Source organism: Dromiciops gliroides, chromosome 1 (assembly GCF_019393635.1).
Source record: "Dromiciops gliroides isolate mDroGli1 chromosome 1, mDroGli1.pri, whole genome shotgun sequence".
Lineage (NCBI taxonomy): Eukaryota > Metazoa > Chordata > Mammalia > Microbiotheria > Microbiotheriidae > Dromiciops > Dromiciops gliroides.
In genome coordinates this window covers 460,404,681-460,432,113 of record NC_057861.1, presented here as the reverse complement: position 1 = coordinate 460,432,113, position 27,433 = coordinate 460,404,681, and the positions used below count along the sequence as shown (strand labels likewise).

Here is a 27,433-nt window from a genome sequence, read left to right as displayed (position 1 = left end):
CATAACCACATAAAATGTCTTTACAGACTGAACAAAGGAGGGTGGTCTCAAGTTTGTCAGGGGCAAAGCTAGTATAAGGAACAGCAACTGGCAATGTATGACTCAATATTTTCAAAATGTAACATTGTTTCTCCACTGGAGTGTTTGTTCTTATAATAACAACTAATGATGATGATAATCATGGCTAACATTTATATAGGACTTTAAGGCTTAATAACCTTATATAAAGGTTCACCCCAAACCTGTCAAGTAGGTGCCATTATTATCTCCACTTTGCCAATGAGGAAACAGAGCCTAAGAGAATTTAAGTGACTTTCTGGGGTCCCACAGCTAGTAATTGTGGAAAACAGGATTTGGACTCCGGTGTTTTGGACTCCACCCCTAAAACTCCATCCACTCTGCCACCTAGTGTTGTTTTTCTTTCTTCTCCACCTGTTTGAGGGATGTTCTCTCTTGAGTATCAAGGTCAGACTCTAGTTGAGTAATCTTGGGCCAGTGGATTTTCTCTTACAAATTAAAGAGCTGTTCTCCAGTGTGGTGTTGCCCCTGTTTTCCTTTTTCTGTATTAAGCTTTCTACACAAAAGGGGAGGGGAAAATTAGAGACAGCTCAATCCTAAAGAATAAAGATTTGGGAAATTCCAATCTCTACTTGGCCATTGAAATACAAATAATGTTTCATTTGGGATTTTTCCCAAATGTGAATGACTAACATTAATAAAGATACATTGTTAGTAAATTGAATTATTATGGAACAGACTTTCTCTTCCTCACTTTTTATGCTCGTTGAAATCCAGCTCTTATACCTATACTGCAGAAGTACCGAGGGTCTGGTATAATTAAAATAAACAAAAATAAAAACACCATACCCATTAATTATCTATTCATGCATTAAAAAAAGATCTTTGTTGGTAGAGGGCATGCCCACATTAATAAAATCACAAATCACCTGAAGTATCAAAAGTTTTTCAGAAACACTAAATCATATACTTTTAAATTCAGGCTATTTCTAAATGTAAGATCTTGCCTCATCTTGGCATATGACTTCTCAGACTTTAGCTAACAGATGGAACAATGGCCTCTGGGTCCACTACAAATTTGTTACATAACCTCAAATGAGCCCTCACTGCTGCCGGGCAATCCTTCTAGAACTCCCTTATCAACTCATTATCCCACTCTCCACAGACCTTTTCATACCTCTTCAAACCTCCCATGATTCCCCCCTCTCCCCACCCTCTCAGCTGAGAATCTTGCTTCATATTTACAGAAAAAAACTGAGGACATTTGCAAGCCCTCATCAACGTCACACCTCTATTGCCATAACCTGCTAGTGGGTCTTCTTGCCTCAACTCTTTCCCCACTTCAATCCATCCTCCACTCAGCCACTAAAGTGATCTTCCTGAAGCACAGGTCTAACCATGCCCCTCCCTTCCCCCACACATAATCAATAAACTCCAGTGGTTTCTGATCCGTTCAGTAGCAAATACAAAATGCTCTATTTGTCATTCAAAGTCCTTCATAACCTGGCTCCCTGCTACCTGTCCAGTCTTCTTATGCATTACTCCCCAGTATGTACTCTTCAGTCCAGTGACACTAGCCTTCTGGCTGTTCCCCAAACAAGACACTCCATCTTTTGGCTCTGGGTATTTTCTCTCATTGTCCCTCATATCTGGAAAGCTCTCTCTCTTCTACTCCGAATACCAATCTTCCCAGTTTCCTTTAAGTCCCAACTAATATCCTACCATATGTAGGAAGCCTTCCCCATCCCTTCTTAATTCTAGTACCTTCCCTCTGTTAATTATCTCCTATTTATCTTGTATATAGCTTGTCTGTACATTTTTGTTTGCATGTTGTCTTCCCCATTAGATTGTAAGCTCCCTTGAAGGCAGGGACTGTCTTTTGCCTCTTTGTGTATCCCAGCATTTATCAAAGTTTCTAACACATAGTGGTTGATAAATGTTTGTTGATTGATTAATGTTTATTGATGATCTCTCCAGATTATTGCTGCTTACCCACAGGATGAATAAAATTGATGGGGGGGGATATGTGGGAAAGCCGATTTCCCCCCAAAAAAACTATGATTACATCTGTAATTCTATACCAACTGATTATGTATATCTTCTGTTGTTTATTTAAATTAAAATCCTTCCTCCTCCCCATTTTCAATGTAAAGAATTGATCATTACCATCTTTGAGGGAATGCTGTGGAAGATTCCATAACTCCCAGGAGGGAGTTATGAAACCAACGTTTCATCTTTGTGTTTTATATCAGGCCTAAAAAAGGGGCAGCTAGGTGGCGCAGTGGATAAAGCACTGGCCCTAGATTCAGGAGGACCTGAGTTCAAATCTGACCTCAGATACTTGACACTTACAAGTTGTGTGACCCTGAGCAAGTCACTTAATCTTCATTGCCCCACCAAAAAACAAAAACAAAAGAAAAAGAAAAAGAAAAAGGAAGCAACTGTTAAAAAATAAAACAAAACCAAAACATTGGGCCTCAAAGAATTCTAGGCATATAAGAGTTACTCTATAAATTTTGACTGCATGAATGAAAATGCCAGTGCAATTTATAGAGAACTTTAAGGTTTTCAAGGGGCTGTACATAGATTATAACACCTGAGTCTCACAGTAATACCCCTAATAACTTTACATATGAGGAAACTGAGGCCCAGAGAGATTCATGAACATCATAAAATGACAGAATTTAAGGGTTGGAAGGGACCTCAGTGGCCATCCAGACCAACCCCAATATAAATGTACCCCAATATAAATATAAATATAAATCAATAAATTTATAAATATAAATATAAATATACCCCATTCAAATCAGCCCAACAAGTAGTCTCTTCATCCACCCCACATTACAAGGTAGGCCATTCCACTTTGAGATAGCTCTGATAATTAGGAAGTTTTTCCTGACGTCACATCTAAAATAACCTCTTCATAGGGGCAGCTGGGTGGCGTAGTGGATAGAGCACCAGCCCTGGATTCAGGAGTACCTGAGTTCAAATCCGGCCTCAGACACTTGACACTTACTAGCTGTGTGACCCTGGGCAAGTCACTTAACCCCCATTGCCCCGCAAAAAAAACCAAAAACAAAAAACCAAAAAACAAAAAAACCTTAAAATAACCTCTTCATAGCTTCTACTCATTACTCCTGCTTCTGGCCTCTGGGGCCACAGGACAGCCCTTCAAATGCTAGGAGACAGCAGTCATGCCCCAACCTGAGTCTTCTTTTCTCCAGGTAAAACATGGCTACTTCCTTTAACCAGTCCTCATACCTCATGGGCTCAAGAATCTTCACCTTCTTGCTTGTCCTTCTCTGGACACTTTTTAGTTTTTGATGTCCTTTTTTAACTGCAGTGCCCAGAACTGAACACAGCGGGACGGCCTAGTGGATGGTCTACCAGATGGCTGAGTTCTGTAGGTGGCACAATGCATAGACTGCTAGACATGCAGTCAGGAGTTTGAACCCTGCCGCAGACACTTACTAGCTGTGTGACTCTGGACAAGTCACTTAACCTCTCTAAGCCTCCACTTCCTCATCTGTAAAATGTGGATAATAATAACACCTACCCTGCATGGTTACTGTGATCAACTGGAATAATATGTATAAAGTACTGTCTAAACCTTAAAGCACTATGTAATGCTATTATTATGATGATGATTATGATGAGGGAAGATTATAGTGAAACTATCATTTCCTGGACCTGGGTTCAAATCCTCAATCTTACTATTTTGACATTAGTGAGCTATTTAACCTTCTAGACTTCATTGTCCTTTCTTATAAAATAAACAACTGAGGTGGCGCAGTGGATAGAGCACTGGCCCTGGATTCAGGAGGATCTTAGTTCAAATCCAGCCTCAGACACTTGACACTTACTAGCTGTGTGACCCTGGGCAAGTCATTCAACTCCAACTGCCTCACCAAAAAACAAAAATAAAATAAAATAAACAACTGAGAGTTGATGTAGTAATTAGATCTGTTGTTTTTAAAAACTGATGAATGCAAAAGGTCATTAGAGCATAGGAAACTCATTTTATAATAATTTTTTCTCCCGAAAGATTGTATATGAGCTTTCCTGAAGTAGGGTTAGCATTCGTATGGGCTTGGATACACTGGGAAATCTTAAGGCTGAAAGAGGGATTTTCTGTTGTTGTTGTTTTGTTTGTTTTTTTGCGGGGCCATGAAGGTTAAGTGACTTGCCCAGGGTCACATAGCTAGTAAGTTTCAAATGTCTGAGGCCAGATTTGAACTCAAGTCCTCCTGAATCCAGGGCCAGTGCTTTATCTACTGTACCACCTAGCTGCCCCATAGGGCATTTTTTTAATGTGATAAAACTTGAAAAAAATTGGGACCTGACCTCTGATTTTCCTAGGATAAGAAACTCCTAGTGAGTAATCTCTTTCTATCAATGTAGACAGGCACTTCTGCTGAAATATAATTTCTTGGAGAACTGCCTGGAGCACTGAGAGTTTAAGTGACTTGTCCAAGGCCATACGGTCTGTATATGTCAGAGTCATCATTTGAATCTAGATTTCCTTGACTCCAAAGCCTTCTCTGGGTTCTTTTGCATGACACTCTGTCTCCCACCTCCATGCCTTTGCACTGGCTCTCCTGTATATCTTCCTTCTATCTTATAGAATCTATCTCTTCCTTTAATAATGAAGCCTTTCCAAATCTCCCAAATGTCAGTGTCTTATTTCCCAAACTATCTTGTATTTAACTATTTTCTATTTATTCACTTCATATTTAAGTTGCATCTCCTTATAGATCTACTTGTCACCACTAATTTATGAGCTCCTTAGAAGCAGGGCCTGTTTCATTCTTTGAACTAGTATCTGCAGTGTCTGGCACAGTGCCTTGTCCAGAGTCTGTGCTTAAAAACTGTTTGTTGATTAATCACCTCTTGTATGTTAAGCTTATGTAATTAATTACCTGGTTTGACAATTAATATTTCAATGAAGACAAAATCATGTTTCAAATGTTTCTTATTTTGAGGATCTTCACATGGTACATGAGAAATTTTTATATGATAGATTACAAATGACACTGTGTCCTATAGTATTTATATAACTTTTGATCAAGTTAAAGCTTATAATTTGTTTCATAATGTTCCAAAACAAAAGATAAGCATCTTATATCCTCCCATACTAGGAGAAAGTTCCAGGTGAAGTATTCCTTTAATTTTTCTTATTCTTATTTTATACCAGCTAGGTGGCGCACTGAATAAAGCACCACCCCTGTATTCAGGAGGACCTGAATTCAAATCCAGCCTCAGACACTTGACACTTACTAGCTGTGTGACCCTGGGCAAGTCACTTAATCCTCATTGCCTGAAGAAAGAAAGAAAGAAAGAAAGAAAGAGAAAGAGGAACTCATAATTTTGATTGGGTCGTGGGGAAAAGGAAGGGAACAAATATTTATTAAATGCCTACCATGTGCCAGACACTGTGCTAATATTCTCACAAAACCCCTGGAAGATAGATTCTTTTATTACACTCATTTTACAAAGAAAGAAACTGAGGCAAACATACATTAAGTGACTTTCCCAGGGTCATAGAACTAGTAAGTATCTGAAGCCAGCCTTGAACTCCGGACTTCCTAACTCTTACCCTAACCCTAACCCCAAAGTCTGATGCTCTTTTTACTGTGTCATTGAGCTTTCTTTGTATGAGAAGTAGAGTGGTGGAGTAGAAGGAACTGACTCCAGGCTCAGCACTCTATCCACTGTTATCACCTACTTACCTATGTGAAGCCACCTATTGGCCTCAAAGCTGAAAAGCATCAAAAAGCTAGTCATACCATAAGATGTAAGCACTTTATGAAAAAAGGAGCTAACTAGATTTCTGTTCTGCTTGCATGTGCAGTAACCCAATGCTAACACCAGTATATGGGTACAGGCATTGCATAATAAATAGGTAGATTAAACCAACATCAAGAATCTTTTTTTTTAACTTTTCTAGAAACTTTTACCTCTTCCCCCATGACAGACATATGATATCATCTTTAGGATTTTCCAGGACACAATGACATATACAATAAAGAAATGGCACTTACCTTAGTAGGGGCTGTTCTACTTGTAGATATCCTGGAGGGATGACTGCTACTGTGACTTGCTGGTTTTTCCTTAAAACACATACAAAATTGCAACATTAGGGTGTGAAATATAGCAACAAAGAAGTCAAGACAAAATTTTCATTTCAATACAAATTTATTTTCAAGGGAAAAAAAAATTTTGTTTGTAACTAGCATACCCGATCGACAAATATCATACTTTGCCTGAACATCAAAGTTTTCTTGTTTTGTGTGATGGCCATCTAAATATTTAAAACAGGGATAGGAATAGGAGCTAGCATACTAGATTTGCAAACATCCATCTTTTTATATATTTTTCCTCTGAATATTAAAACAGAAAACATATAAAATGAGTTTAAATCCTGCTCCTGCATTCTTCAGTGATCTATCTGAGTTGTGAAAAGGTACCTCAGGACTGTGTCTGCTTTTGGCCCCTCCAGGGAAACCACATCCTAAAAGGAAGGGTGCTCTCTCTCTCTCTCTCTCTCTCTCTCTCTCTCTCTCTCTCTCTCTCTCTCTCTCTCTCTCTCCCTCTCTCTCTCTGCGGGGCAATGAGGGTTAAGTGACTTGCCCTGGGTCACACAGCTAGTAAGTGTCAAGTATCTGAGGCTGGATTTGCACTCAGGTCCTCCTGTATCCAAGGTTGGTGCTTTATCCACTGCGCCACCTAGCTGCCCCAAGGTATTTTCTCTTAAGAAAAATGCCGTGATTTGGGGCTGTGTTCCTGACTAATCACTATGTCTTCAAACAGACCACAGATATGGCCAACTATGGACAGAAGCACTGATGTGACTGGGATACCTCCATAATAACAAAAACAATAAAATTACACTCTAACACCTCCCTATAAAATGAGCTCCATTTATTCTACACACTGATCATGAAAAGGGGCCCTAATGTACTCTTTAGTGTACACATGGATCAAATAGGGCTCTAGTGTATCACAGATATGACTTAAATCTCATGTGGTTGCTATAATAAACATTAATTAAATATTTAACTTACACTGATTTTGTTTGCCTTCTTAGAATTTAGGAGGGCTTTTTTTCTTTTTGGAAGAGGAATTTCCTGAGAAGAAAGCCTTCTTTTTCAAAGAATCATAAAACCTTATGAAGGCTCATAGAGGTCAATTAGCCCAGCTTCTTGCCTGATGCGTAAATGCTCTCTACAACACTCTTGACAAACAGTCATGGTCAACTAGCTCATACTATATATGAGATAAGGGCAGCTAACTAGGGCAGTGGATAGAATGCTGGACCTGGAGTAAGGAAGACTCATCTTCCTGAGTTCAAATCTGGCCGCAGATACTTTCTAGTTGTGTGACCCTGGGCAAGTCACTTCATTTGGTTTGCCTTAGTTTCCTCATCTGTAAAATGAGCTGGAAAAGGAAATGGCAAACCACTGCAGTATCTTTGCCAAGAAAACCCCAAAATGAGGTCACGAGGAATCAGATGAAAATGAAAAATGACAACAACAGATGCAAGATAAGATAATAGATTTAGCTCTGGAAGGGACCTTAAAGATCATCTAGTCCAAACCTGTATTTCATATTATCATATTAGAAGAAATTGAGGGGGCAGCCAGGTGGCACAGTGGATAAAGCACCAGCCCTGGATTCAGGAGGACTTGAGTTCAAGTCCAGCCTCAAACACTTGACACTTACTAGCTGTGTGACCCTGAGCAAGTCACTTAACCCTCATTGCCCTGACAAAAAAAAAAAGAGAGAAAAAGAAACTGAGGTCCAGAGAAGTAAAGGTGACTTGCCCAATTGCAACCCATGAAGTTGACTCAACACCACCTGTAGCATCCTGTCTGGCTCTTGTCCATGTCCTCCCATAAGTCAGACACAGGGAGCTTCTCCCAATGTACTTGAGGCCTTCCCTTAATTCTCTTGACATAAGAATACCTATGCTATCTAGGAGTTATCCTTTTGCCCTCTCCAGATGACCAGCTATCTTTTGGGCTCATATGGGTTTATGAGGACATTCTTTGCTCAGACTGCTTCTGACCAACAGGGACTTTATATTTCCCATATTCAATGATTGGGAATTTTAAGTGGTGGTTCTTGACTTTGAGCCTTTATCTATTGTGAAAAAAAATGGTCTCTTGATTCAGATATAAGCTTGAGCCTTTAAAGTAACTTCATGATTTCCCAATGCCTATCTAACCACCCCCTTTCATAATATTCAATTCAGGACCCAGTTCTATGGGGAAATAGGGGAACTCTTTGATTTGTTCTATTTAGGACCATCGTATCAAATAGGCTATGTACTCCAGTTCCTTTCTATGGGACACGTGTCTTGGCAGCAAAGATAATTGGCAACTGAGTCAGGAAAAGCCGTCTACTCTGTGAGTTATGAGGAGAAACTGTTCCAACCTTTCTTTAGGGATACACAAAATACTTTCTCTATCTTGGACTTCCAAAAGGAGATGGGGAAGGATGACGGCAAAAAGTTCATGAAAGTGAGAACATATGCTTGACTAGATGAGCTTGAGGCCCTGGTCACCTTATTCTGCTTTCTGTTTTCTTCCCCGAGTCAGGCCAGTAACTAGCAATACTGATAAATGGACATTTCCAACCATGGTATTAACCTCATGAGTTTGGGAATTGTAAGATACCAAAGTTGGATGCCTGCTGATTGGCAGATAGTAATTTCTGAAACAATTTACTCCTCAGAGGAGAAGAGCACTTGGTAGGATCATCTTGAACCTGGAAGGACTACTAAGGGCCAGGTCCTGGATGTCCAGGACATCTGGAGCTTATGAGTTGTTTGGAAAATACAGGCCCACAGTGAATGGGAAAGAGAAATATCTGTCCTAACTGCCTTTACCTTTCAGGGAGAAAATAACTGTGGTATGTTGTGTTTTCTCTGCACTAACATGCATCTTTTTGGAATCTTTTGGTTGAATAGGGAAAACAACTGTGCTTTGCCTAATATGGCTGACTGAAAGCTAGAAAAAAAAACATGGATTGTGCATTTGGTTTTGTTTTCACCCTCTATTGGCATGGAAGCAACATTTATTACATCACTAATAGTTTAGAGAATTCTTCTCCTAAAAACTGGAAAAAGGTAGAAATGACTTATTACTTTTCCAACCCCTGGAATTTGCTCCTTGAAATAAGAACACCCATTATTGAAACCTCATTGACATCTTAGACTCTTCCTTATCCCTCATTTCTCATCTCTAGCACTTGCTAAGTCCTTATAATTCAAATTCCAGTCTCTCTCTTATGTTTGCCTTCTCTTATTTATTTCTTCAGTCATTATCATAATGTATAGACCCATATTACTATTTTTCTAGAATACTCTAGTGGCATCCCAACAGGTCTTCCCATCTCCACTATCTTCTCTCTCTAATCTATTCTTCACATGGATGCCAAATCAACTTTGCTTGAGCAAAGATCTGGTCATGTCATTCCTGTACTCAAAAATCTTTAGTTGTTCCCTATTGCCTACCAAGTGAAATTCAAACTTCTTCACTTTGTCATTCAGGGTCTTTCACAACCTCTCCTCAGTTCTCCTTTTCAAGCCTTATTTCACATGTACCATGTACTCTGGGCTTCCCTCAAATTGGCCTTCCAGTCTCTGAAATATACCCATTTCAATGCCTTTGCCCAGGTTGTTCCTTATAACTAGGATATCCTTTCTCACTCCTACTTCCTGCTAAAATCTTATCCATCCTTAAAAATTTGATTTATAGTAACCAAGCAAACTGTTGAGAACAGATTGACCCCTTCTCACTCTTTACTCAGGTAAGATGGAGATCTGTGCACTCAGTGTCACCTAACTTTTGGCTTCAGTTCTGTCTCTGAATTGGGACTATATAAGAAACTCTGGCCTCAGAGGATCTTCCTTAGTAATGTTCCTAGTTTGCATCTGCCTCTCCATATTCCTGCTATTCTGTGGATCACCTGGATTTTATGACTAGTCTATCCTTTCTCATGTGTGTAGTACCTATATAGATCATCAATACTTGCCCATATGCATTTGCCCATCCAGATCCCTGAGCTCTGCAGGAAGGATGACTATTTGACCCTGGCATCTATTCTGGCTTCTCTACTTACCCAATTCCCTCCCATGTTCTCAAAGGTTTGGCTCTGGGTTTATGGTGAATTTCAAAATGCCTTAGAGATCTGGAAGTTTATGGTGTCTAGCTATTAACAACTAGCTGACTGCAATGCAAGAAAAGCTAAAATTAGATCTTGAAGGAAGAGGCCTGACCCACCTTCTGCCCTATATTTTTTCTGGCTTAATCATTTGGTTGGTACATCCTTACATAGCTAGCAACTTGCCTTGACAGACTATGTGATAAAGTGGGTAGAGTATTGGACTCAGGAAGACCTGGATTCGAATCCTGCTTCAGACACATACTAGCTATGGGACTCTGGATAAGTCACTTGCCTCTGTTTCTTCATCTGTAAAATGAGGAGATTGGACTTCATGGCTTCTCAGGTCTCTTCTAGCTCTAAATCTATGATCCTCTACAGCATTATGTCTTTACTGCCAGGTTCCCTCAAACCCCAAGGGTCAGCACCAAGCTCATCTATCTGATGTCCCTTGGACTTTAATCTTCTGAAGCTGTCTCCTGAATTTCCTCAGTTAGAAAAGCCAGGAGCTCTTGGAACTTTGCCTTCGGTAATCAAAATTCTTTGAAGTACCTTCTCTTGTCCCTTCTAAGCGATGCAAATCAAGCGTCCCTGCCCAGCAACCAACAGGTGCTGCAGTATCTCCCCACCATCCACATCCTCAGGGTAACCAGAATTCTTATAGTTTCCACTTGTACAACAGGTGCCTGTCCTTGCTACTAAAATATCCCAAAACCCAGATTGTAGGTTTAGATCTGGAAGAAAAGGAAAAAGGAAAGGGGCCATCTACCTCAATCCCCATAGGGAAGCAAAGACAAAAATTAAACAGTCTCTTCCCTGTGGAACCTACATTTTATTGGAGGGAAACAATGTGACATGTTCAAGATTGTGCAGGCAGCAAGTGTCAGAGGTCTTACTATTTCCAAACCAACACTCCTTCTACTGTGCCACAAGTCTGGATAGCATCATTTTTGCGGAGCTCCATACACCATAAACTCCATAACCTTAATGACTGTCAGCAACAACAAAAAGATCAAATGACTATACAAAACAAAGAGCAATTTTTTATTTAAATTCCTAGCTTTTAATAAGGAAAAACAAACAACAAAAAAAAATAGAGGTATTGTTCTATGTCCCATTCTAGGTCTACCAGTTAGTTCTATCACTTTTGGTACTATACCTCCTAGATCTCACATAGCTGAAAAAGTTGGTGATGAGTGGCTGGTGGAGATGACATGAAGGGAGGGATATTGAAGGAAGCGTCTAAAAAGATCTCAATAAGCTAGGCTGATGAGTCAAATCTAATAGGATGAATTTTCGAAGGGACCAAATTTGTACTGGGAATTTCCAGTGTGGAAAATCCTTTTGCTAATGCAGATCAGCAACTACTCTGGACCTCATGGCCTGAAAGAGTTACCTGGGAGTATTAACAAGTTAAGCTACTTGACCAGGGTCACATAGCTAGCATGTTTCAGAGATGGTAATAAAATTAAATTTAATAGGTATAAATGTAAAATTCCTCAGAAAGTCCTATTCTGAGTTAAGTGTCAAGCGTCTGAGGCCGGATTTGAACTCATGTCCTCCTGAATCCAGGGCTGGTGCTCTATCCACTGCGCCACCTAGCTGCCCCAGACTTTATTCTTTTGAAAAGGCTTCAAGGGGGCAGCTAGGTGGTGCAGTAGATAAAACACCAGCCCTGGAATCAGGAGGACTTGAGTTAAAATCCAGCCTCAGACACTTGAAATTTACCAGCTATGTGACCCTGGGGAAGCCACTTAAACCTCATTGCCCCACCAAAAAAAAAAAAAAGAAAAGGCTTCAAGAAGAATTCTACTAATACAACATGTCAACCTTCCAAGAATTAACCTAGCTTAAGTAGAGAGAAGCTTACGACTAGTAGGCTGGCCATTTGAGGATTAAATTCTTTGGCCATGCACCCCATAAAACAAAGAGAAAGACAAAATGGCCCTCATTCTTGTGTGCCCTCTTCTAGTTTGGTAATGATGAGTATGAGAACCACACAGTTTTTAGATAATCTACAAACATTAAAACCTCATGGTTGATACTGGAGTGTGAGATACTTGTCAAATGACCATAAGAGGACACATACCCTTGTAGAACTTGATTGTATCAGTCTTGACACTCTTGCTTGAAATGAAACCAGAAGACAAAAGAAAGTTGTAGTGAACTGGAAAGATGGAGGATAGGTTTTTCCAGGCAAAAATAAAGTAGCTGGTGGAGTTGATTTTATCTTGTCTGAAAATTCAGACAAGAAAGGAGCAAGAAAGGATGTAGGCAGAATAAAGTATTTGAGCTTAGCCTTGAAGGGAGGTAGGTATTCTAAAAGACAGAAGTCAGGAAGGAATGTCTTGTAGACCTGAAAGATAGGCAACACAAAGGCATAGAGATAGAGTGTCCTGTGTGAGGAGCAGTCAGCAGGCTGGTCTGGCTGGAACATTGTGTGTGTGGTGGGATGTCATGAATAATAAGGCTGAAAGAACAGGGTGGGGCCAGGTTGTGAAAGGCTTTAAATAGGGGAGTGAAATCATCAGATCTGTTTTTGGAATAGCTCTATGGAGAACCAACTGGAGTGAGCAAAGAAGCCACTATTTCTTTTCACTATATTTACACTACATTACAATCATCCAGAGGAGAAAAAACGAGGATCTGAACGAGGGTGCTGACTGTGTGAGTGGAGAAAAGGGGATGGATATGAGAAGTGTGAAAGTATAAACAAAATGATCCAGCAATGAATTGAATATTAGGGTTGAATACAAATGAGGAGTCAACAATTAACATTGAAGTTATGAACCTACAAGACTGTTAGGATGGTGGTGTCTGATAGAAATTGGAAAGCTTGTGAGAGGGATTTTTTTTGGTGGGGGAGAGATAATGAGTTGTTCTACAGAGTTTGAGATGCCTATAATAAATGCAGTAAAAATATAAGAAATATACATGTGAAATTTATGAACCTACATCTGTTACAGAGAATATCTATGAAGGTTTTGGCAGGCCCTACAAATTTAATCAAGATATGCATTGATGCCTAAAAGGTGGGCAAAGGAAAGGATGGTAAAAAAAAAATTGCAAAATCCACATTTAGAGTAAGGAATAAGAGTACATAGCATTTTCACACTATACAATCATGAATACTTTCTTTGAGAATAGGGCAGAGAGATGGCAAAGTGGATAGAGTGCTGGGCTTGGAGTTGGTAAGACATCTTCCTGACTTCAGATCTGGCCTCAGACACTTACTACCTGGGTGACCTTGGGCAAGTCACTTCACCCTATTTGCCCCAATTTCCCCAACTGTAAAATAAACTGGAGAAGGAAATGGCAAAACACTCCTGTATCTTTGCCAAGTAAACCCCAAATTTGGTCCCAACTGAACAAGAACTATATTTTACTTTTCTTTCTATCCTCAGAGCTTAGCACAGTTTCTCCTACATAGCAGGTGATTAATAAATATTTATTAACTGAATGAATGAATTAGCTATGTGTATACGGTAACAGGCAACACATCTGGACTAGAAGTGGACTATAACATTAACCGTGGTAGGTGCTTATAGAAGTAAATGTTACTAAAGAAAATAAACATGGGAAGAATCCTGAAAAGATAAAGAAATGAGAGATGTCCTCAGGGCAATATCTCCCATACCCATATCAAAAGAAGCAAAGGCCAACAATAATAGAAATAGAAAGCAAGGGGAAAGAATAAAAATGAGAAAAATATATGGTATATGATTAAAACACTGGAATCTCTTCTATTTAAACCAGTTGTTGATGCTAAAAATGGGAACTGGTTTGAAGAAAGGATATTCACAGCTACTATGGAAGTTTCATATAGAAATTAAGCAATTTGTATCAATTCCCAGAGGAAGGAGGCCAAAAAGACCTTAAAAATTTGCCTTATCCAGCAAAGAATCAACTTACCAAGCTGAGGCAGCATTGCATCATTGGATAGGAACCTAGACCTGCAGTAAAGTCTTGAATCCTGACTCTGACATAACTGGATGCTTTACTCCTGGCAAGTCACTTAATCTTTGAGTGCCCCATGCAAATCTCAAAACATATAAATTGCAGAGAAAAGGTTGATCTGCATCAGAAAAGAAAGTTCTTCATGGAATTTCTTACACTGATAAAATACAGATTAGATTAAAGAAAAGAAAAGGGTGAAAATACTTGCAAAATAGATAGGACAAAAGCAACACCTTGCAAAGTTGCTTGTGACACCTTAAGATTGGTTAAAGATTATGAGCTCATAAAATAATGAGAGGCAATGGAAAGAAAAACTGGTTTAAAGAAAGCCTGGCAAAAGACCCAATTAAGAAAAGTCATCCTGTGGGCATTTAAAGATGAATAAAAGATGGAAAATTGCTGCACAGTGAGCAAGCATTTATTGTCTATTAAATTCTAGGCACTGTGTTAAGTGTTGGGGATACAAAAAATGGCAAAAACACTCCCTTCCCTCAAGGAGCTCACAACCTAATGGGGGAGACAACATGCAAACAACTATATATAAAAAAGATCTACCCAGAATAAATTGGAGATAGAAAGAAGCAAAATTAAGGAGGTATGGGAAAGGCTTCTCAAAGAAAGTGAGATTTTAGTTGAGAATCTAAGGAAGCCAGAAGGTGGAGAGGAGAAGAGAAAGCATTTCAGGCATAAGAGACAGCTAGTGAACATACCCAGAGTTGGATCTAACCATTCTGGAGAGCAATTTGGAACTATGCCCAAAGGGCTGTAAAACTGTGCATATTCTTTGACCCAGCAATACCACTACTAGGTCTACATCACAAAGAGATTTTTAATTTTTTTTTTTTTGGTGGGGCAATGAGGGTTAAGTGACTTGCCCAGGGTCATACAGCTACTAAGTGTCAAGTGTCTGAAGTTGGATTTGAACTCAGGTCCTCCTGAATCCAAGGCCAGTGCTTTATCCACTGTGCCACCTAGCTGCCCACAAAGAGATTTTTTAAAAAGGGGAAAGGACCTATTGGTACAAAAATATTTATACAAACTCTTTTTGTGGTGGCTAAGAATTGGAAATTGAGGGGATGCCTATCAAACTGGGGAATGACTGAACAAGCTGTGGTATATGATTGTAACAGAATATTACTGTGCTGTAAGAAATGACAAGCAGGATGATTTCAGAAAGGCCTGGAAAGACTTGTATGAACTGATGTATAGTGAAGAGAGCAGAACCAAGAGAACATTGTGCACAGAGATGGCAATATTGTTTGATAAAAAACTGAATGGCAACTATTCTCAACAATACTGATCCAACACAATCCCAAAAGACTACCAATGAAACATACTGTCCACCTCCAAAGAAAGAACTGATATCAATGGAACACAGACTGAAGCATGCTATTTTTCACTTTCTTAATTTTTTCTTTTATTCAAGTTTTCTTATACAAAATGACTAATATGGTAATGTTTTACATAATCGTATATGTATAACCCATATGTGATTGTTTACCAACTCAGGAAGGGGGGAAGGGAGGAAGGGAAGGAGGGATAAAAATTGGAACCCAAAATTATAAATAAAAATATTTATTACTTTAAAAAAATTTTAAAAAGAGAGATGACAAGTGGGATGATTTCAGAAAGGCCTGGACTTACATGAACTGATACAGAGTGAAATGAACAGAACCAAGAGAATATCGTACAGAGTAACAGCAATATTATACAATGAACAAGTGTGAATGATTCAGCTATTCTCAGCAATGCAATGATCCAAGACAATCTCAAAGGATTCATGACGAAAAATGCTATCTTCCTCCACAGAAAGAACTAATGGAGTCTGAATACAGACTGAAACATATTCTTTCTTTCTTTCTTTTTCTTCCTTCCTTCCCTCCCTCCTTCTTCCTTCCTCTTTCTTCCTTTTCTTTCCTCCTTCCTTTCTTCCTTCCATCTCTCTCTTTCTTCCACAAAATGACTAATATGGAAATATGTTCTACATGGTTGCAAATGCATAACGTATATCAGATTGCTTACTGTTGGTGGGGAGTGGATGGAGGGAAGGGAAGAAGAGATAGAATTTGGAACTCAGAACTTAAAAAAAGAATGCATTTTCATATATAATTAGGGAAATAATAAAATCTTATTAAAATAAAATGCCTAGAGTTGGGAGATGGAGTGTCTTGTGGAAAAAAAACATCCAGGAGGCCAGTGTCACTGGATTGCAGAGTTTGTGGTGTTGAGTAAGATATAAAAACATTGGACAAATGGGAAGGGTCTGGTGGAGTAGTTCAAAAGCTATACAGAGAATTTTATATTTGATTCTAGAGGCAATCAGGAGCCATTATAGTTTCTTGAAAAGGGAAGTGACATGGTCAGACCTGTGCTTTTGGGAAATCACTCTGATGGCTAAATGAAGGATGAACTAAAGTGGAGAAAGACTTGAGACAAAGAGGACTGGTATAAGATGATGGAGGCTAGCACCAGAGTGGTAAAAGTATCAGAAAAGAGAATTGGGCTTATTTGAGAGATGCTACCCTGAACGCCTACATTCATTTTTATTGAATATGCTTCCCTAAATTAAAGGTGTTCAACTTTAAGGGCTTTTCAGATTAGTAAATGCCATTTTAAACAAGCCTTGATTTCCTCCTTTACGGCAAAGGCTCTATTGATCCAGAGTCAGTCACCAAAGTGTTTAAAGCCTGTCTCATTTCATGACTAAAAGTAAAAAACCAAGGGTCAGGAAGGAAGTTTGGTATGAAATATGATATAAAATCAATTTTGGAGAATCCAGAACATATGGGGGGAAAAACAGGAATGATACAGTATTTACTTTTACCTTTGTAAATCAAAAGTCCCTAATAGTGGGCAGAATGTCACAGTGAATTCCACCTCCATTATACGTGTCAGAATGGTTCTCTTGGGTTTTTAGCACTGAGCCTTGATTGTTTAATTAAGGGTTTTAAATTTAGTTTCACAGACTCCCTCATTAATGCCTATCTGATGGGCATCACATAAAATAAGAAATTCCATAACACCTGCATAAACTAGGCTTATTTACAGGCTTACTAGTGGTGATCATGAAATCTTTTTTTAATGAGACACATTAGGTGAAGGCAACTGTGTTGGGATCAGAATAGAAAAAAGTCACATGTATGAGAAAAGGTGGAGGGCTGGGTGTTGTGTTGTTTTTTCTCTCTACATAGATATGCACGCCCATTTAGGCAAATAAAGTCTCCTGATTAAAAATGATCTTTAAACTCATAAGCCCCAGTCTCTTCCAAGAAAAATTATCTATTACTAATAATCCTCAAAGATTCGAAAATGAAAAAATTATTACATGGGTTCTGATATTGTGGATCAAAAAGGGGAAGCCTTAAATCACTAAGTTGTCATCAAGAAGAGTAAAAGAAGGGGCAGCTAGGTGGCGCAGTGGACAGAGCACCAGCCCTGTATTCAGAAGGATCTGAGTTCAAATCCAGACTCAGACACTTGACACTTGACAGCGGAGTGACCTGGGGCAAGTCACTGAACCCCTATTGCCCCAATTAAAAAAAAAAGTTAAAGAAGCAGCAACTAAGTAATTTAAATCTTACTTTGTACATTTTGGGAAAAGGGGAAAAAAGTATCAAATAGCTGGAGGAAGTAAATTCTTCCAGGGCTTTTACAGGAAAGGAACAGGCACCAAACATCCTTTCTCCTGAGGCACAATTTCCAGTCTTTTCTATCCACAAAACCATACCCCATCATTAAATTTAAAAAAAAATTAAGATCTGAGTATCTTTAAGGTCACGTACACCTTATGGTTATAAATTCCACCCCAAAGGAGCTCACTGAGTTGTATTTATAAAATGAGTGTATTCCCCCATGTGGCCACATGTGTCTGCCAAATTCTTCAATTAGATTTCATTGCAGGTTTGGAAAGGAATCTTCCTGCAAAAATATTTAGAGAGGTTGATGATACTGTTGAATGTTTTTATCTTTCCTATTTCCAATATCTTATAGTTTAGGATTCCGTGGCTAGTCTGTGTAATAACTGTTGAATCCACATTTCTATGATATTTCGAAGTGACTTGATGGTGATTGGTAAACTTCATTTCTTGTACAAAGACATTCTACTCTATCCTGCCTATCAGCATTGATCTGTACTGCTAGTCTAATATGAGACAGAGGACCAAAGTTTCAATTCTGGGCACTGTCACATTATTTTATTAGGAAGGCAGTGTGATATAATGGAAAGAACACTGGCCCTTGAGTTAGAGAACCTGAGTTCAAATCAGGCCTCTGATACTACTCTATAATCTTATGACACATGAGATCTTGGTAAAATAACTTCCCTTCTCTGGCTTATCTTTAAAAGGAGTTTAGTCTAGACAAATTTTAAGGTCCCTTCAGCTCCAGATCTATGAGCCTATGATTTATCATGAGTGACAATCCTTTATTTATCATAATTATTTCCCTAAGGCTGACCTTGGTGGGAAAGAGAAGAGGTCTTTGGCTCTACGAGTATAGCAACCCTAGGGCAGGTTTGCTTAGGGCAGGAGAAAGAATAGAGAAGTATTGGAATGTTACTTCTCATCTTGCCCCTTCGGTTGCAATACATTTTTTAGCCACTAGAGGGCAGGTTAGAGAAGCATTAATAAGTACAAGATTCTAATGGACCCAATTATTTATATTCAGAGGACACTGTGTTTATGAAAGCTCGCTCACTCTCTCTCTCTCTCTCTCTCTCTCTCTCTCTCTCTCTCTCTGTGTTTAGGAAAAGTTAGGTTACCTCTGGAGGCCAATGGTACTTCAGAACTTGAATTACAAAAACAAAACTTAAATTTTAAAAATTCATTTCTCTCTTGAGACCTATCTGTAATAAGAGGTAAGTGTGATGTTATCATTTGTGGGGGGGGGCAGGGCAATGAGGGTTAAGTGACTTGCCCAGGGTCACACAGCTAGTAAGTGTTGTATCTGAGGCTGGATTTGAACTCAGGTCCTCCCAAATCCAGGGCTGGTGCTCTATCCACTGCGCCACCTAGCTGTCCTAATGTTATCATTTTAAAGAAAGAATTGGCTTTAGAAGCCTGTTTCCCAGTAATGTTAAGAAGCAAAATAGTTTTCCAAAAGCCAAAATTAGCAAAGGCAGTGAGGGAGGCAGACGGCAAATCTAGCTTATATTTGTTTTTGAAAATTAATACATTTAACTTAGGATAGCACCCTTTTATTGTTTCTAAAAGTATGCAACATACAGTCCAGTATCTAAAGTCAGTAAAAGGGCTTCTGCCCTAGGTACTTTGTGCAGGAAGAACTTTTAGAAAAGATGGTATAAACAGCTTTAATCATCCCTCCAGCAGGTAGACATGAGAATTTTGCCAGTAATAAAAACCCCTCAATTCAAGGCTACATGAAATTTCTCCCTTGATTCAAACCCTAAATGTAGATCCAAGTGTAACTTCTACAGGAAACCTCCAATAACCCCTTTTAATGCTAGTGCTCTTATAATTATTTCCTATTTATCCTGTATATAGCTAGCTTTGCATATATTTGTTTTCATGTTGTCTCCCTGATTAGACTGTAAGCTCTTTGTAGGCAGGGGCTGTCTTTTGCCTTCTTTTGTATCCCAGTACTTTATACAGTGCTTGGTACATAACAGGCATTTAATAAATGTTTATTGATTGACTGACTGATTGATGTTCTACCCTCTGTCAGGTTCTATCAGCTTGGGGTAATAGCCCACTATGTTCAGATCTACATGTTATCAGAGGATGGCTAATGGCAAGATCTATAAATTTGCATTCCACTAGAAATTATAAAATAAGGCCATCCACTGGAGTCTTGGGTTACAAAGCATTGCTTTTTCCCATCATTGAAAGAGAAATAGTCAATTTTTAAAATGAAGCACACTCTGTCATATATATCTGCACATAAAGTTTTAATTCCTCTTGGTTCTGTTTACAATAAAGATCCTTATCAAAGTTTTAAAAATGATGCCAAACCTTTTACAAACACACTTTAGGTATTTAACATTAACAAACACCATAAGGAGACCAAAGATCATGCTACCACCCGCTTAAAACAATAAATGTCCAAATATATTCAAAGAATTTAAACTAAATTTGCTACAAGTTTGTTGTTGTACAGTTGTTTCAGTCATGTATGAGTCTTTGTGACCCCATTTGGGGTTTTCTTTCTTTCTTTTTTTTTTTTTGGGTGAGGCAATTGGGGTCAAGTGACTTGCCTAGGGTCACACAGCTAGTAAGTGTTAAGTGTCTGAGGCCGGATTTGAACTCAGGTCCTCCTGAATCCAGGGCCAGTGCTATATCCACTGCACCACCTAGCTGCCCCTGGGGTTTTCTTGATGAAGATACAGGAGTGGTTTGCCATTTCCTTCTCCAGCTCATTTTACAGATGAGGAAACTGAGGCAAACAGGATGGAGTGACTTGCCATGGTTCACACAGCTAGTAAGTGTCTGAGGCTGGATTTGAACTCATGAAGATGAGTCTTCCTGACTCCAGGCCCAGTACTCTATTCACTGTGCCACCTTGCTTCCCAAGTTTACTGAATTATCAAATTCTAGACAGTGTTATCAGATCTGAGCCTAGTGATCATGACTTTTCAATAGATCATACCCATTCCCTTTGTGGACAATTTTTTTAGCATATATATTTTAATTTTCATTCATGTTAAAAGGGAAGAAATAGCACAATTTATTATCCTGGAGAAAAGACAAATCCAGAATTTTTATTTCAAACCATGTTTGTAGTCTCCAAATCCAATAGACTGTTACATCTCTCTTTATTTAGGATAAATTTTTACATATCCTTCAACGAACAGGCTTTATGGCCTTTGGAATGTGAAGGTGACAATTTATTTTTTGTTCATTTAATAAATGTATGAGTTGAGATTCGAGATAAAATGAAGGCAAATTGAACATCTTTTTGAAAGATTGTAGGCCAAGGGTTCTTAGCCTGCCATTCTTGGATAGATTTCTGGTTGTTTGTGAAACTTGGAAGGGAAAAAAACGAATCTTAATTTTCACTAGCCTCTAACTAAAACTTAGGATTTGCTTCAATTATTTAAAAACATTATTCTGAGATAGGATCCATAGGTTTACCAGGCTGCTGAAAAAATATCATGATTTAAAAGAAAAAAAAAAAGGTTAAGAATCCCTTGTGTAGACCAACACATCATTTAGCTGATTGAAGACTTTTGGGGTTCAAATAATCCCATTTGGAAATAAAATTTTCTAAACTAGCATTTCTTTGAAAGATGTTTTTCTAAAAGAATATCTCCCTTTCTGTTGCTAACTTTAATCCTCAGTCTCCTCTGTGGCTTCGAATGAATTCTTTTGGAGAAAATCCAACATGTTGGCTTGTTTTTTCTCCCTCTTAAAGCACTTGGTTTTCCTTTAAGTCTATTGTCCTGACTGGCAAGTATTGCTAATTCTCCTTCACTGACTCCCATGGTGTGTGTGTGGGGGGGGGGAATGGTACTTTGATATATTTCTTGGGTCTTTCCTAGGAGTCTTTCCTTCCAATTTCTTTTTCAATGACTATCACTTACCCACTTTATTGTACCCACTACAGGTACCCACTTTAAGCTAAGTTACCTAAAAAGAGTGTATCTACTTTCCTGACTCATTTTTTTTCATGCAATATCCATCTCTCATGTCATTAAAAAGAATACACCAAACAGCAGTACTGACCTCAGCTGTTTCAGATTGTTTCTTCTCCCCTGCCTTGGAGGGGGTTCCACTGTTTTTTTCATAAACATGCTGTAAAAAAGAAAAGCATACAATTTAATTTCCTTACCTATCAAGTAAATAAATATTAAGAAACACAATACAATATGTTGTTATTCATTAATTCAATAATTGTTTAGGTATACTATTAGCTAAGTTCTATATTTAACACTGGGGATATAGAGCCCATACCAAAAAAAGTGTTTTTTTTCATCCCAAGAAGGTTTTATGGATGGCACATAGACCCCCACATAATAGCCATTCTAAATAATAATAATAATAATAATAATAATAATCTACAGCCACAAATTTGGGATCTAAAGACTCATGCTATAATTAGACAAATGCAGATTTGGCTGGATGGCCACTTAGGCATCCTGTCTCCAGCCAAGTGTGTCATGGAATTTTAAAGCCCAAATTGCCACTACCTGAGACATATGATGCATCCAAGAGATGGGATCTCCAAGGGCTGAATTTGTCCCACAGCTATACTGAGGCAACAATCAGTGCTGAATCAGAGGGCAGAATTTGTAACCACCTGACTCATAGTTCCCACTTCCTGTAGCACCTTGAACTCCCCTGGAGCTCTTCATCTAAGGGCTGGATCACAGAGTGAAGGCCACACCCTAGGGTGGCAAGGCTGTACATGTTATGCTGTAGGGATAAGGCCACTATATTCAAAGCCTGCATTAGTCAAACCTATAGCTCTCCTGAACTAGGACACTGGGAACAAATGTAAGTTTTTACATGGTAAAGAAATAGTTATTCAGTGCATTTGGCCATCGATGGTGATGCTACTAGCTTTAAATGTTATTTTTTAATATGCTGAGCAGCAGCGATGACTGGCACATTTAGAAACTTTATTTCATTTTAATAAAGGCAAATTTAAAAGTGTTCCTGCAGAGGAAAACCACTTGTTGCCTTATGTTTAGAATTTTCCAATGGCTGGTTGGTAGTGAGGATTCTGGGCCTGAGAAAATCCAATTCAAATCAATGACAAACACTTTTATTGTGTCAATGTCAAGCATTTGGGCACTGAGGCTACAAAAACAAACCAAAAAAATTAGTCATTTCTCTCAAAGAGTTTATATTTTCCTGACTAAGACCAAACATGGCACTGAATTCTCCTTTCTATTTGAAATAGAAACAAAGAAGTATCATTATGTGTCCTTTAGCCTCTGCTAAAGTCCAGCTCTTATACTCTGTCATTGTTTGGAGGCAGCAAATAGGATGACAAGAGACTACATGTTCTGACAAAGTCTAAATAACCCAGAAAAGCTTTTCATCTGGATCTAGTTATGGGTCTCTATGTCTGTTTTCTGAGGTTTGGTCTCACCAGGTTCAGAGAGGGTCATCACTAGGTAAGCCTCAGAGTGGTGAAAAACTCAACTATCTGTAACTAACTCTTGAAGACCAGGTGGGTCATAATCTGTACTGGTTAAGGGAACACTCATACAGATAAGATCACCAAGGCTTTGGGCACTGAAGTGTCTCCATACTACACGGCAACAGTTTGGGGAGAATTTTCTCTGAAGATCAATTTTATTCAGTAAGTGCAATGAATAGATGGGCATAGCATGTGAGAATTTTCTGTCAAATCAAGAGCTCTACTATTCAAATATGGCAGATCCCAGACTCTGCCTCAGAACATATCCTTAGTGATGTCCCTCAAGAAAAGTCAGCCAGCAATTCCTCTCATGAAAGAAAATTCTTCCCACAAAGAAAGAAAGTCATGAATTAATGGCTAGAACCCACAGAAACTTGGCTCTACTGCCTGAAGGCAGCAAAGGCTTGGTAAACCAAATGAATTACTATTCTTGTTTTTGAGATATTTTTGTAACATGCTATAAAAATATTTGTGTAAATGAGTGTATGTGTGTGGTCTATATTTCAGGGCAATCAATATGTAGTAATTTATAGAATTTTAAAAAATATGTATTTTTTCAAAATTAACAGGTAGAAATGGCTACAGATAGATTACTATACTCCAAGTAATTGCTTATTTCTAAATGAGGTGACCCTTCAACCCCTCTGCTTGTAAGTGATCCCATTCCCTCCTATCTTCTCCAGTACTTTGCCTCTTTAGTAATCTTCTTTCTCTAGTTTTCATCTTCGTACCCCCTAGCTTCTTCCTTATTTCTTACTCACTTCTCTATTCCCTTATAGTAGGACTCATGTCTCTATTGCTCTCTCTAAGATCACCAAGGATCTCTTTGTTCCTAAATCTCAGGGTCTTTACTCAGCTCTCATTCTTCTTGACATCGCTGAAGCATCTGGCACTATTAAGCACCAACTCCTTCTGGACAGTTTCTCCTCCCTGAATTCCTCTGTTGTGTTTCTTATCTGACATGTCTAACTGATGTTTCTCCATCCCCTTTACAGTATCATCTTCTATGTCCTACTCCCTATTTGTGGGTGGACCCTAAGGCTTTGTCCTGGGACCTCTCTTCTTAACTCTCCTCTCTTGCTGATATTATCAGTTCCCATGCATTCAACTACCATCTTTAGGCAGATAATTCTCAAATCTACATACCCAGCCCTATATATTTAACTGCTTGCTGTACAACTCCACTTGAATGTTCAATAGGCAGCTAAAACCAATGTGTTCGATGTCCCTTCTCCAAACCTCCACAGCTGCCTAAATGACATTCCTCCTAAGGCACAAATCTAATTATGCCATTTACTTGCTCAAGAAGGTTCATTTGTTTCCTGTTACCTTTTGTTTGGCATCCAGATTCATTTACAACCTGGTTTCAGCCCATCTTTCTAGAATGCTTATATATTAACTACTCTTTATACATTCTGTGCTCTAGCCAAATCAGCCTCCTTGCTGTCTCACATACATAACATTCCATTATTTTCTTCCATGACTTTGTACAAGGTGTGCCCAACACCTGGAACAAATTCCTTTTTGATACCCTAATTCCTTTCAAGGCCTGGCTGAAGTGTCACCTCCTTCAAGAAGGATTTTCTAATTCCCCAGTTAGTCTCTTCCCCTACTCCCATCACATGTGTATTCATTTCGTACATTTCTTGTATTTATGTATCTCTGAACATTTTGTCTCCTACTTCTCTAATATAAGTTCTTTGAGGGCAGGGACTTTCTTACTTCTGGATTCCTATTTCTAAAGTCTAGCACAGTGTCTGGAACATTGCAATCATTTAGTAAATGCTTATTGATTGATTCAGCATCTTAAGGTAATTTTTGAGGGAGACTGACAGAATTAGATAAATAGAAATTAAATTAATTTGTTCTCCAGTGTGAATAAATTTATAACCATGTCTACTAGCCCCAATTTTTTTCTAATTAAAAGTATTCCCAATAGCTTGGTTTGTTGAATCAACAATGGTCATTGAAATCACACACTGAACACAAATATTTTTCTTTAATCTAGAAAGTGTTTCCTCATAGATGTAGCCTAGCCAATGTTTCAACATAGATTCTATGTCTTCCCATCTTAAAAGGACAAAAATAGATCTACTTTAGATTAGTTGATAATATCAAGACTTAGAAAATCTTTCTAGAGTTTGTAAATTATTTCAACAGCTTGGGAGATGAATATATGATGAATATCAAAGATGGAAGGAATTCCAAATGTATATATGTCCTTAGGACATTTTTTTTAAATGGGATGGACACCAATTATCTTCTTCATATCTAGACTGCATTAAGTACAGTGTGTGTGTGTGTGTGTGTGTGTGTGTAAGGCTAATGATGAAAATTAATTGGCACTTTAAAAAAATAAACCCAAAGTACTATAAACATTTTCTGAATTCATAGGAATATTGAAATGGTTATTATAGCTCTTAGTGCTACCTCTCCTCCCCTGCCCCCAACTCCTAGCTTCAAAAGTCATTTGCACAAAGATTAGGAGTACTCTATCTTTGACAGAGAAGAGACTCTTGAGGACCAAGAGAACCTCTTCCCTGAATTAACTCTTACTTTTGAGAAAAACTGAAAAGACATTTCCTGAGAGAACGAACTCATGGTATAGAGCAGACATCCAAAAGAGATTTTTTGAGAAACTTTGCCATTCTGAGAGAGATGAATGGTAGAGCTGTGTTTCCATAGATGAGAAATCAGAAATTAATGATTAGAGATGACTCTGGTTATGATATTTTTACTGTGATACACTGTTGAAATATTTAAATATATCTTTATATTGTTTGTTACATTATTATTTCATGGTATGTCCAATAATGTCAATGTTTATTTAAGTCTGTGGGATTAGGGAGTTTAAGAAAAAGTTAATGGAAAAATAAGGTTTTTTTTCATTTTATTTTACAATTAAAATGGGAACTCTGTGCTAACTGATTAGTAAAATACATTGAATATTTCTATTAATTTATGAGAAAATACCATAGCATATCCATCAATTTTCTATGAACCCAGGATGAGAATGAATGAAGTAATGAGTTTAGAAGCAGACTGAAGGGAGAGGGTTTGGTGTAGCACTAACTAATACATAGTATGGGATACCCCATGCAAGCTACACATGTGGTTATTGTCTGTAGACCTGCTGAACTAGAATAATATGAGATATGAATAACATAATTAGACTGATTCTGTTCTAGTTCTAGAGAGTCCACTGTACCAAAAGTGCACTTGAAAAAAACTCATATTTGTAAAGTGATTAACACAGTGCCTGGCACATAGTAGGCACTGTATACTTATTCCTTTCCTCTTTCCCAAGACAACTCTGTACCTAGTCCATTGGTCTCAGGTTTGGTGTATATTATACAATATGATATTGGATCAGCCCCCACCTTATTTATGGGAATTCCTCTCCTTTGACTTAATACCTTCTGCTTCCCTACATGTATATTCCTAGTCGTACTTGTATATTGCTCTTTAATCATAGTATAAAAAACTAATAAAAGCAAATAATATCTGTATTGGTCCCCTAGACCAAAACTGTATACTAATCCTCCACTAGTATACCAGCCCTGGACCAAAACTAATCTCCCAAGGTTTAAAGTGTTACTCCCATAGTTATTTTTATTTGAGTAGAGGAATCCTGAAGAATAAAAGGTTTTCAAGATCCAAAAGAATGAATCTCCAGAGATAGCCATTAGCTGTGGGACCTTGGTCTTTTTGCTTCTTTCTGGGCAATTTCATTGGTAAAATGAGAGGGTAGGATTAAGTTATTTCTTTCTTTCTTTTCTTTTCTTTTCTTTTTTCTTTTTTGGTGAGGCAATTGGGGTTAAGTGACTTGCCCAGGGTCACACAGCTAGTAAGTGTCAAGGGTCTGAGGTCACATTTGAACCCAGGTCCTCCTGAATCCAGGGCTGGTGCTCTACCAACTGCGCCACCTAGCTGCCTGGGTTAAGTTATTTCTAAGCCAAAATTAGGTTTCTAATGGTAGTATTTCAATCCTCTTCACATGTAATAGGGGAAAGATTTTGGTTCCCTTCAAATCATAACATAAAGGGGATTATCTACTGTACTTGCTTGTCAGACCAGCCCTACTGATAGCTCCTTTTTTCAAGAATAGCTCATATTTATATAGCACTTTAAGCTACAGCCCAACCATCCTGTGGGATGGGTAGTGTAAGAAGTGCTATTCCCATTCTAT

At 38.4% G+C, this 27,433-nt stretch overlaps 1 protein-coding gene across 3 annotated transcripts in view; it reads right to left on the bottom strand.

Moving 5' to 3' along the window:
- Positions 1 to 27,433, bottom strand: part of CAST (calpastatin) — a 139,399-nt gene that overhangs the window by 103,784 nt on the left and 8,182 nt on the right. For all 3 annotated transcript variants that reach the window (XM_043988186.1, XM_043988177.1, XM_043988170.1), the window contains exons 2-3: positions 21,822 to 21,890; positions 6,060 to 6,128 (exon numbers count right to left, since the gene is read on the bottom strand). In XM_043988186.1, coding sequence (XP_043844121.1) covers positions 6,060 to 6,128; positions 21,822 to 21,890 — 138 coding nt within the window. The remainder of the gene's footprint in view (positions 1 to 6,059; positions 6,129 to 21,821; positions 21,891 to 27,433) is intronic.